Source organism: Choloepus didactylus, chromosome 3 (genome assembly GCF_015220235.1).
Source record: "Choloepus didactylus isolate mChoDid1 chromosome 3, mChoDid1.pri, whole genome shotgun sequence".
Lineage (NCBI taxonomy): Eukaryota > Metazoa > Chordata > Mammalia > Pilosa > Megalonychidae > Choloepus > Choloepus didactylus.
This window is the reverse complement of record NC_051309.1, coordinates 152,349,736-152,363,003: the sequence shown is the minus strand read 5'-3', so window position 1 is coordinate 152,363,003 and position 13,268 is coordinate 152,349,736. Positions and strand designations below refer to the sequence as shown.

The 13,268-nt window shown below is 33.7% G+C and overlaps 1 protein-coding gene across 3 annotated transcripts in view; it reads right to left on the bottom strand.

Moving 5' to 3' along the window:
* The window catches only part of NAA15 (N-alpha-acetyltransferase 15, NatA auxiliary subunit), a 92,062-nt gene that overhangs the window by 18,184 nt on the left and 60,610 nt on the right, over window positions 1–13,268 (bottom strand). For 2 of the 3 annotated variants that reach the window (XM_037830691.1, XM_037830690.1), the window contains exons 11-14: window positions 7,005–7,174; window positions 5,946–6,098; window positions 5,237–5,365; window positions 3,919–4,132 (exon numbers count right to left, since the gene is read on the bottom strand). In XM_037830691.1, coding sequence (XP_037686619.1) covers window positions 3,919–4,132; window positions 5,237–5,365; window positions 5,946–6,098; window positions 7,005–7,174 — 666 coding nt within the window. Of the gene's footprint in view, window positions 1–3,918; window positions 4,133–5,236; window positions 5,366–5,945; window positions 6,099–7,004; window positions 7,175–7,975; window positions 8,071–13,268 lie in introns of those variants that run through there. The other variant, XR_005215961.1, reaches the window with a different exon arrangement.

The following is a 13,268-nucleotide window of genomic DNA, read 5'->3' as shown; positions in this document are numbered from 1 at the left end:
GTATTTTGCATATGGGAATAATATAAATAACTGGTTTAAAATATGCCCATAATTTCTTTGATTCTCCTTCCCTCAAGTGTAGGCTGTATCTCCTGACTCAATTCTAATCAATCAGAATGCAGAGCAAATGGTCTATCATTTATGTCAGAGAACAGACCAAAGAGGTATTCTGGCTTCCTCTTTGCTCCCTCTCATAGCCAGTTGCCGTGGCTTGAGGAACTCAAGAACGCTAAGGATCCTGAGACCCACATGGCCAAGAACTAAGGCCTCTTGCCAATAGCAATGTGAATGAGCCACTTGGGAAATGGATCCTCTAGCCCTAGCTAATATCCTAACTACAACTTCATAACAGATCCTGGGCCAGAACCACCTAGCTACAATGCTTCTGAATTCTGATACTCAGAAGCTGTTGTTTCAAGCTGCTAAGTTTTGGGGTAATTTCTTATGTCACTGTAACTAATACAACCACCAAAAACCATCCTGTTTTTCTTTATCCTGGTAAAGAATCCCTTAATACTAAAAAGAAAACTTGAAACAGAGACCAAAAATTATATTCTGAAAACAAGAGGCTATGAATGGGTGCCAACATAACTAATCTTTCAAAGATTTTTAAAATAATTGCTACCACTTGTATCCTTACATGCTAGATACAGTATATATATTATTTTTATTTAATGTTCTCAACAACTCCATGGATTGGAAGTAATATTATTTTATGTACAAGAAAACTGAGGTTTCAGGGAAAAAATAACCATTAATGATGATAGTAAAAGGCAGAGCAAGGATTTAAATCTACTTCACTAAGTCTCCAAAACCTAGGCTCTTTTCACTATGATATACCAGGAGTCAGGAAACTTTGCAAGTATTTTCAAAACTGCAAGTCATATTGTTTCTGATGCAATGACTTAACTCTGCTGTTAGAGCTCAAAAACAGCCATAGAAAAATGCAAATGATTGAGCATGGCTGTGTTCTAATAAAACTTTATTTACCAAAGCGAACATAACATGGATTTGGCCAATGGGTCGTTGGCAGCCCCGTACTATATTACCCTTACTTAAAATGTCTAATGTCAGTTCACGACAACAGAGCTGCCATGCAAAAATAGGGAATGGAACAACCACATAGTCAATTAAAGCAGAATTTACCAATTCAAGTCCTATTTCATTTAATTCAGCAGCAATTATCTGGATAAGTACTATAATTCTCACCTTTACATGTATTAGCCATTATTTGGGTCAGCAAAATAGAGGTTCAGAATTTTAGCTCAATAGGAAGCAAAATAAAATTCTAACATCCTAGAAAATAATATAACACTAATTTTAAAAAAAGTGTGTGTGTGCATATAGGTATATATATGTGTGTGTAGCCATGTATATTTGTGTGAATAAATGCCATTTGAATCTAAACTCTGATATGCAGTCATACTAACATCCACACAAGAGAACAAAATAAAAGAAATCTGGTCACATAGAGACTCTAAAATTTACTGAAAAGATAAAAATATAAAAAGAGAAAAATACTTTCTCAATGAAATAAAGGGTAGCTACCAGATATTTACTGTAAATATCAGACTTTATGTTTAAACATCAGAAGCTTCTGAATACACTAAGTATTGTGCCTACTAGTCAGCACTGTATGGACAACCCTAAACAATGTAATAAGGCATGGAAAAGATAAACAGAGGTATAAATACTGAAAGAAGCAAAACTACTACTGCTTATAGATGAATATAACTATGTAGAAAATTAAGAAAATAAACTGAAAAATTTCTGAACCTAATATCAAAGTTCAATAGATACTAACCTGACATATAAAAACTAACACTCACTTAAAATAGTATAATGGAAAAAAGGACACACAGGAATAATCTTAGTAATCAAGTTACCCAAATTATATAATAATTATAAAAGTTTACTACGTGCGTTAAAAAAATAAAAAAAAAAGACACACATGCATTCTTACATGGAAAGACTATTGTTTAGGCCCATCTCCCAATCACTCCCAAAGATAATCTGTATGTTAAATTAGATTCAAATTGAAAATGCTAGAAGAAACTTTCCAGAAGACAAACTAATTCTAGAATTTATACATAAGCAAAAACTTAGATGCACAACAAAGAGAATTCTGAAGAAGACACAGTATTAGATTAAGAAAGGAAAGAAACCCCACAGGAACAGAAACCTGTGTACCAACGCCAATACCAAGTAGTTTTAGTTACTATGCCTTTATAGTAAGTTTTGATATATGCTAGGACAAGAAACCATGCCTGCAACTCACACATTACTTTTTCTGAATTTAAGTCCATGAAAAAGGTGGCATTTTAAATCAGTGTGGATATGACGACCTAGTCAATAAATATGGGTGAAGAGTTAGGATGCTATTTGAGGGGGGAAAATGGTGGGGAGGGAGGCAGGGAGCCACTCTCTACCTCATATTATACATAAAAAATTAATTTCAAGTGATTAAAGAGTCAAATGTAAAAATAAAACAATTACACGGTGTTGGTGATAATGAAAACTAATGAAACCTTCATGAAAAGCAATTTGACACCGTATCAAATTCTCATATTTCTTCTTCCTAGCAATGTTCACATCTAGCAAGCCCATTTATGGGCTAAAAAATTAAAAGAAGGAAGCAAGAAACTATAAAGAACCACCCTGAAATGTGTGTGTATAGTATATGTACACATAAAGGTCTGAACATTTTAAACATAGAGGGAATAGGAAAACTAAGTATTGGATTTTTCACAGTGACAATCTTTGGTAAGAGAGGGGTGAGTAAAAGGGGATTTTCACATTTGCAATGTTTCCACTGTATACAATTTATATAATTAGAGTTAATTCTGTATTATTTTCATAATTTGAGGAAGAAGAAAAGGGAGGGAGGGAGGCAGGAAGAACGGACAGAAGGGTAAACAAAAGAAGCCAGAGGATCATAGCTCTCAATTTTAACTCTAAATAATTCTGCAGATTCTTCTTACCAGCAGTTTCTTCCTAGTTGAAGAAACACAAACAGAGAGAAATAGATTCAAGTCAAATCTGTGCAAGGGTTTCAACGTGTGAACTTAAACAGTTCTAAACTGTCTTTAGGCAAAAGGAAATAAAAATTAATGACAAATCAATAAAAGGATTGAAAAAGGAGGAAGATATAGTCTAAAGTAATCAACCATAACATTCTCAGAAAAGAATAAATTCAGGACTGAAGAAAAATTATCGCACACTTTTTATGTCCCTACTTCTATAATATTTTTGCCATGAATAAGTCAGAAAATATTTGGATGTACAATTACTTTATGTCCTTCCAGATATGCAAATCAGTTTCATTCTAAGATCCTTTCCCAGTTAGTTATTTGGGGAGACGTGTCCTTAGTTAGCCTGACATAGCTATAAAAATGGCCCATTAAGAATGGGTCAAATGATGTCATTCGGCGGTTTTCATAATTTAATTCCAAGGTGACTTTCTAATGTTCATACAGTTCATACAATATTCATACAATATTCACCTCTTAGGAGATAAATTATAAATTACTACCAAAAAGAGGAATAACTAGATATATTAGCAGACAACACTTATGCTGTGTTCCAACACTAATTATGAACTTAAAGCAGAAGTGCCTCATTAAACAGCAATTTACAGTACTAGGTGAGCCAGATATTAAATGTAAAACTCATGAAATTCAAACTTCTAAAATGCTAATAATCAGCTACAAATAAAATTCTTGTTTATTACAAAACTGTAAAACTAAACAATTTGTTGTTTAAGAGAAATTCACAAAATAACCCCCATCATTTGCTAACCATGTAAGCATCTTCCCACAAGGAACTTAATTAAAAGCTCGCAAACAAATTATATTACACAAAAACAGAAATACACATACATGCACCAGAACAACAATAAGGAATCTTTGAATATTTTACCTGTATCAGCCTCATGTTCTTTATTCTCATCTGTAAGGGGGTTGTCATGAAGCTTCAAATAGATCTCTATAGCAATTCTTGCTGCCTTGAAGTAAAATGGATGTTGTCGAAGTACATCTTCTAGTTTTAATAAGTCCACATAAGATCTAAGGGTAATCTTCCTCATACAGTATGTATGAAAGTCAAACTGGTCATCAGTGATTTCTATAAAATGCTAACAAAAGTATCTTTTTTATTATTATACCAAAATATAACAATGTAAAAAAAAACAGCATAAAAATAAAAGACCTGGAATTAGTCACTTTCTTGGCATAAAAAAATTAGTATAATAAAAAATTATTAAAATTTACAATCATTTGATAGAAATACTTTGCACATCAAATAACCCAAATACAGTTGGCCATCACCTAGCATAGGACACTGCAAGTACTAAATTATTTGTTGAATCAAAAAGAAGTATAATTTTTTAAAAAACACAATTATGTTTATTTCTTCTTTAATCATACTTAAAGCTATTATGGCAACTCAAATACAATTTATTAGTACACATACTGGTGTGGTATGGTAGATTCACACATGAAACATTCCATTTTTATATTACAACCATTCCCAATTTATTATAATATGTGGAATATTAGCAATTTTCCAGAGATAGAAATCTGAACCCAATGTATCTCTGGTACATGGAAGAGAAATCAATTAGCAAGAAAGTCAAGCAACCAGCAATTTCTACACACAGCTCTCTGTGGTGTTTTCTGCATGATAATAATACAAACATGAACTTGCATAAATTCTATTTATCTGTAAAAAAAAATGCAAGAAAAAAAAGAAAAAGGAAAGCCAACTATCAGTGAAAGAAATGAAGCAAAAGTGAAGAGGAAAAAGAAATCAATGATTTAATCAGAAAATGAGAAATTACATATGAAAAAGAAATCAAGGCTTATTATACCATATAAATATATGGCACCACCAATCAACAAATAGGCTTCTGGGGTTACTTAATGAGCTCTGTATGTACTAATGTAGAAGTACCACCAATTGAAAGCAAAGCTCAAAAATCAATAAAAACGGTTAAGACAAAATTTTCATGAAGTTTTTAAGATGAATTCTTGTAGGCAGAATAGACAATAGGAAGTCTGGAGAAAATACAGTCTATCATATTTCCATCATAAAAATCAGAGGGGGAAAAAATACTGATTTTTTAAATCATCTACTGTAAATTACTTAAGAGGGAGAAGAGAAAAATCTGTAGGATTTGCCCAAAACCTTCAAGAGACAACAGAATAAAAGAAGAAACTTACGTGTATAAGGTACTTACTCTTTCAATCTCATGACATTTCTTAAGTGCTTCACCAAATTTATTCATTGCCTTATAAGCTTGGGCACACTCTGTCTGGAACCACATGCACTGCATTTCATTCAAGTTCTCTACCGCTGATGTTCCTTCCTATATGAAAATCACATATATTCAAGACCATTTCTTACCACATACACTGCTCCATCACAGGATTTAAGAAGGAAATGATGGTCAACTGATTCTGAAAGATTCTGAATTCTTTGAAAATCTTTTTCTATTTTTTTAAACCTTCTTGGAGTATGAGGGTAGAGGTTAGTATGTGGAAGAAACTGAAACTATATTTCTAACCATTAAGAAATAATTGTACTTTTGCAAAGGATTAAACAAAAAGTCTACAAAATGGGGGGCTGAGATCAATGTAAGAAAAAAAATACTAGCACATAGCAGATCTCAATGCATACTAGCTCTCTTAACCCAAAAAAACTCATTTTAACATACATCAAAATAAAACAGTTTAAAACTCCATTGTAGAGCCAACTAAAAAGAAAAAATTTCATACTAAAGTTGATTTTTTTCTGACATAGTGATTTAATTAAAATCTTGACTATTTTGATATTATAATTAGTAAAAAAGAAAAAAAAAAACAACTTTAAAAAAATGGCCAAGGTATTCAAATACAAACTGGCTCATCTCTTGAGTATTCAAAAGTAAGAGCATTAGCTGTACAAACCCTTGTAAACTTTGAGCACATTTCTTCGGCCTCTTTAATCAAATTAGCTTTCAGCATGTATTTTGCACACTTGGAGTTGATAAATCTGTCTGCTGTGTCCAAGGCCTGGGCCTCATCCATCCACCTTGCAGCTTCTTTAATATTTCCAGCATGCTTAGAGTACAAAAGCAAAATAAACTAGTAAGTATGCAAATTTTACTGTGCAGGTAGTTAGCTATCTACTGATAACTACAAAGAAATGGAAGAAAGGTATTCTTCCGATTCTTAAGATGAGAATCAATGTAGATGCTTACATTCTACCACAATATAATTAGCTCTGACTCCTTTCTGGTCACCTAGAATGCAGATCCCTTGAAATAAAGATATGTTTTAACTATTTGGTTTACTGCTATATAAACCCAATACCTAAAACAGTGCCTACAACATAGCAAATATTCAAAAATAATTGTTGAATCAAAGAATAACAATAATTATCTTTAAATAAGTCAGAACACAGTTCTACATAAAAGTCATAAAAGGCAAATGGATGGCCAAATTTCTACTCCAAAGCAACCATGAAAACATTGATTAGGACCACTAGTGGATGTTCCCCAAATGCTCTTCATTATATTTTACCTGACTAGTCCATTCAACAAAGCTAAAAAGCTGATGATCCCTGGCTTTGGAAAGTGCTTTTAAAATATTACTTAATTTCATTATTTTGTTGGCAAATATATTATTGGTTTACTACTCCAAGAGTTTTGCTTACTAAATTTTATTTTTATTAGGAAAGAGAAGAGCCAATTTTATTTTTAAATGATGCTAGAACACATGTTTGGAGATTCTCAAGCAGGGCCCAGGAGTTCAGGAGGCAAAAAAGGTCATAATATATAGAATTCATATTAGAATCCTCATGGTATCATTTCATTAACATAATTCATACTTATGCTTACTATTCTATTGATTTTTAAACCACCAAATGTGTCATTTTTCTTATAACATTTAGCATCTATAAAATATAGAATAATAATTATGAGAAGTCTCACTGCCTTTTAAGAAAAAAGGGGGAAGAGATTTTACCTTATAGATTTTAGCTTTCACAAGGAAGAGTTCTATCAATGTAGGTGTACTTTCAATAGCAGTATTTATGTATTCCAGAGCAATAGACGGCTGCCCAATTTTGTCATAATGTTGCGCCAAGTAGTACTGGACCCAAAGTAATGTGGTTGGTGGTTCCTCCTTTCCATCATCTTAAAAAAGGGGGAAAAGGGAGAGGGAAGACAACAGATTATGTGTTACATATACTAAGAGAAGTCCCCTCCTCAAAATGGCCCTATCTTTATCAATAAGGTAAAACCGCTTGAACTATGTACCTAGGTATAAAACTACTCTAATTCTAAAAGACCTTTGGAAGGGATCACGTTTTTAGTTACGTATCCGTAATAGGATCTAGCACATAGTAAGAGCTTTATATGGAAGATAAATTAGATGAAAGATACAATTACCCAAAAAGAAAACTAAAAGAGGTGGGGGCAACAAACTGTAATGAATTAGTTGAATATATTGATTGGGGTGTTAATTATGAGGGGGGAAAAGAGAATCCAGAAGAATTTTTACCATTAATATAAGGTTTACAAAAAAACAAACTAAAAGAAGCCCCAACTGCTGAATTTGGTTTCTAGCAAATATACTAAGCTATATATAAATATACCTGTGATGTAGTTATGTAGTCATATTGAATTATAATTATCACAGTCTTCATAGATTTTAATGTTGTGTTGAAATTTGCAAAGATGTGTAATTTAGGTTGAATAAAATCTATACAAAAAAATGCTTAGTCTGTATTTTAGTTCATGGTTTAATTTTAATATATTCATAAGAAAATGTGTAAGTTAAATATACAACTCACACATTAAAAAATGTTTTCTTTTAATATACATTTCTGAAATCTGACAGCTGTTATTTGCTTTCAAAGAAAGCAAAAGATTGCTTATTTTTATCCTAATAAAAGCAAGATGGCTCAATGGACAAACATTTGGAGTGGAACTCACCAACTCCCGATCTGATAGATCTGTAACAAAAGTGCTGCATATTCTTGGGCATGTCACTGAACCTCTTCCACATTTGTAAAATATGTAGGAAAATGCTGATAATCAAAGGAACATCATGATAATTAACCAATGAAACCATGGCAAAGCCTTTTAAAAAGTACTATTAAAATTAATCTTAGTAGTCTTCCCCAGAGAACCTCTTTGTTGCTCAGATGTGGCCTGTCTCTCTAAGCCCACTCAGTAGGTAAATTTGCTGCCCTCCCCTTTACGTGGGACATGACTCCCAGGGGTGTAAATCCCCCTGGCAATGGTGGACATGACTCCCAGGGATGAGTCTGGACCCGGCATCGTGGGATTGAGAAAATCTTCCTGACCAAAAGGGGGAAGACAGATGAAACAAAATAAGGTTTCAGTGGCTGAGAGATTTCAAATGGCGTTGAGAGGTCACTCTAGAGAGTATTCTTATGCACTACACAGATAACGCTTTTTAGTTTTTAGTGTGTTGGAATGGCTAGAGGAAAATACCTGAAGTTGTCGAACTGCAACCCAGTGGCCTTGATTCTTGAAGACGACTGCGTAACTATGTAGCTTACATGGTGTGACCGTGATTGTGAAAACCTTGTGGCTCACACTCCATTTAACCAGTATATGGACAGATGAGTAGAAAAATGGGGACAAAAATTAAATGAAAAATAGGTTGGGATGGGGGTGGTGGTGGAATGTTTTGGGTATTCTTTTTTAACTTTTGTTTTTATTTTTTGTGGAGTAAGGAAAATGTTCAAAAAATGATTCTGGTGATGAGTGCACAACTATATGATGGTACTATGAATAACTGACTGTACACTGAATGACTGTAGGGTATGTGAATGTATCTCAATAAAACTGTATTAAAAAATTAATCTTAGACCTAGAAATAATGACCAACCAAATACCAATAAGCATCCAGGGATCCATACTGGGCTTTCCCACTAGAGGAACCAAGGCTTCTTAGAAAAACTGATTCCAGATCTGCAGTGGGAGATGTATAAAATGAACGGGAGTTTTGATAAGGAAGCTATTAATTACTATCATGGTGTGGTTAAGGAGGGGACCATTTGCAACTGCAATGACTTAAAACATCAAATATGTTTAAATCCATGAATTCATAATACTTTTTGTTTGTTTTTAAGCAGGTTTACAGAGATATAATCACACACCATACAATCTACCCAAAGTATACAAAGTGGCTCAGAGGATAATCACAGAGTTGCACATTAATCACCACAATCAATTTAGAACATTCTCAGTACTCCAAAAGGAAAAATCCCATTATCTCCCACTTCCCCCTATTAATGACTCCTAGCACTGGTGTGGTACATCTGCTACAGCTGATGAAAGAATATTAAAATATTACTGTTAACCACAGTCCATAGTTTGGATTAGATGCATTTTCCCCAATATACCACTCTATTACTGACTCCTTGTAATATTAACATACATTTGTTCTAGTTCACGGAAGAATTTTTTACATTTGTGCTGTTAATCAGTCATTGTCCACCACAAGGTTCACTGTGTTATACAGTCCCATGTTTGATCCTCACTTTCCTTCTAGTGACATAACATGATCCTAAATTTCTCCTTTCAACCACAGTCACACATAATTCAGTGCAGTTCATTACACTCACTATAATGTGCTACCATCACCTCTATCCACTTCCAAACATTTACATTCTACCTAATTAAAAACTCTGCACTAACTGAGTATCCACTCCCTATTTTCTACCTTCATTCTATTTCCTGGTAACCTATAGTGCAGATTTTAACTCTATGACCTTACTTACTATAAACTAGTTCACATTAGTGAGATCATACAGTATTTATCCTATTATGTTAGACTTACTTTACACAACATAATGCCCTCAGGCTCATCCATATTGTTGCATGCATCATGATTTCATTCCTTCTTACTGCTGAATAATATTCCACCGTACTAAAATTCCCCACATTGCACATTTTGTTTATCCATTCATCATTTGATGGACACTTGGGATGTTTCCATCTTTTGGCAATTGTCAATAATGCTGCTATGAATATCAGCGTGCAAATGTCTGTCTGTGTCCCTGCATTCAGTTCTTCTGAGTAAATTACAAGTAGTGGGATTACCAATCATATCGCAGTTCTATGCTTAGCTTCCTGAGGAACTGCCAAACTGTCTTCCACAGCAGCTGTACCATTTTACATTCCCACCAACAATAAGTATTCCTATTTTTCCACATCTTCTCCAACACTTGCAGTTTCTTGTTTAATAGTGGCCATTCTAGTGAAGTAAAGTGATATCTTGTTGTGGTTTTGATTTACATTTCCCTGATGGCGAATGACGCTGAGCATCTTTTTGTGTGCTTTTAATTTTAAAATTTTTCAAATTCTTTTTCTTTTTTTAAAAAATGCAATTTCATTGAGTTTTATTCACACATCATACAAACCATCCGAAGTCTACAATCAATGGCTCGAAGTCTACAATCAATGGCTCAAAGTATCACCACATAGTTGTGCATACATCCCCATGATCAATTTTAGAACATTTTCATTAAAAATGAAAATAAAAAATAAAGGAAATAAAATAAAAAATAAATAAAGGAAATAAAATTTTTTTAAGGAAAAAACAAATAAAAAAGAAAATCCAAACCTCTTATACCCTCTCCTATTACTGACCCATAGTATTGGTGTGGTACATTTGTTACTGTTGTGAAAGAATATTAAAATATTACTGTTAGCTATAGTCAGAGGTTGCAACAGACAATCTATTATTAACTCCTTGTAATAATGTTGTACATTTGCTCTAGTTCATGAAAGAACTTTCTGTATTTGTACAATTAATCACAAACATTGCCCACCACAAGATTCACTGTGTTATACATTCCCATGTTTTAACCTCCAACTTCCCTTCTGGTGACACACATGACTCTAAATTTCCCCTTTTACCACATTCACACACCATTCAGTACTGTTAATTATTCTTATAATAATGTGATACCGTCAGCTCTATCCATTTCCAAACATTTAGGTTCAACCTAGTTAAACATTTTGCACATATTAAGCAACTGTTTCCCATTCTTTAGCCTCACTCTATATCCTGGTGACATATATTCTATAGTTCATGTCTGTGAGTTTATATATTATAATTAGTTCATATCAGTGAGGTCATACAATATTTGTCCTTTTGTGTCTGACTTAACATAATGTCCTCAAGGTTCATCCACGTTGTCGCATGCTTCAGGACTTCATTCCTTCTTACTGCTGTATGTATCAATAATATTCCATTGTATGTATAACCACATTTTGTTTATCCATTCATCTGCGGATGGACACTTGGGTTGTTTCCAACTTTTGGCAAATGTGAATTGCTACGAATATTGCTGCTATGAATACTGGTGTGCAGATGTCTGTTCGCAGCCCTGCTTTCAGATCTTCTGGGTATATCCCGAGTAGAGGAATTGCCAGGTCGTAAGGCAACACTATACTTAGCTTCCTGAGGAACTGCCTAATTGTCCTCCACAGCAGCTGAATTACCACCAGCAGTGAATTAAGCGTTCCAGTTTCTCCACATCCTCTCTAAAACTTAAGTTTCCTGTTTGTTTAACAGTGGCTATTCTAGTATGTGTGAGATATCCTGGTTTTGATTTGCATTTCCCTGATGGAGAATGATGTTGAACACCTTTTCATGTGCTTTTTTTAGCCATCTTTATTTCCTTTTTTGGAAAAATGTCTATTCAAGTCTTTTGCCCATTTTAAACCTGGGTTGTTTATCTTTTTATTGTTAAGTTGTAGGATTTCTTTATATATTCTAGATATGAAACCCTTACTGGATATATGGTTAACAATACTTTCTCCCATTGAGTTGGCTGCCTTTTCACCTTTTTGACAAAATCCTTTGATGCATGAAAATACTCCCTTTTGAGGAGGTCCCATTATCTATTTTTTGTTCCGTTGCTTGTGCTCTGGGTATCAAGTCTAAGACACTATCACCTACCATAAGAACTTGATGCTTCTCTATACATTTTTCTAGGAGCTTTATAGTCCTGTCTCTCATATTTAGGTCACTGATCCATTTTGAGTTAATTTTTGTATTAGGTGTTAGATACAGGTCCTTTTATTATTCTTTTGGATATCGATATCCAGATCTCTCAGCCCCATTTGTTGAAGAGTCTGTTCTGTTGCAGTTGAGTGGACTTGAAAGCCTTGTTGAAAATCAGCTGACCATAAATGTGCAGGTATTTATTTCCAAACTCCCTATTCAGTTCCATTGATCAATGTCTACCTTTATACAGGTACCATGCTGTTTGGAACACAGTAACTTTGAATTATACTCTAAAATCAGGCAGTGTGAGTCCTCCAACTTCTCTTTTTCAAGATGTTTTTGCTCTTCAGGGCCCCTTACCTTTCCAAATAAATTTGATAATTGGCTTTTCCATCTCTGCAAAGTAGACCACTGGAATTTTGATTGGGACTGTGTTGAATCTGTAAATCAATTTGGGTAGAATTCACATCTTAAAAATATCAAGTCTTCCAATCCATGAACATGGAATTTATTTAGGTCTTCTGTGTTTCTTTCAGCAATGTTTTGTAGTTTTCTGAATATAGGTCCTTTACATCACTGGTTAAATTTGTTACTAGATAACTGATTCCCTTAGTTGCTATTGTAAATGGAAATTTTTCTTGATTTATTTTATTGATTTCTTCTTCAGATAGCTCACTACTAGTGTATAGAAACACTACAGATTTTTGCATGTTGATCTTGTATTCTGCCACTTTGCTGAACTTGTTAATTAACTTTAGTAGCTTTTTTTTTTTTTTTCGGGACTTTCTAAATACAGGATGTCATTGGCAAACAAAGTTTTATTCCTTCCTTTCCAGTCTGGATGCCTTTTATTTCTTTTCTTGCCTAATTGCTCCAGCTAGAACTTCCAGCACGACATTGAATAGGAGTGATGACAGTGGGGAACCTTGTCTTGTTCCTGATCTTAGAGGGAAAACTTTCACTCTTTTACCATTTGATGTTAGCTATAGGTTTTCAGTTATGCCCTTCATCATGCTGAGGGAGTTTCCTTTCATTCCCATCTTTTGAAGTGGTTTTATTAAGAAAGGATGCTGAGTTTCGTCAAATGCTTTTTCTGTACCGATCACTATGATCACGTTTTTCCCCTTCAATTTGTTAATGTAGTATATTATATTCACTGATTTTCTTGTGTTGACCCACCCATGAATAACTGGAATAAAACCAACCTGATCACACTGTATAATTCTTTTAATGTGC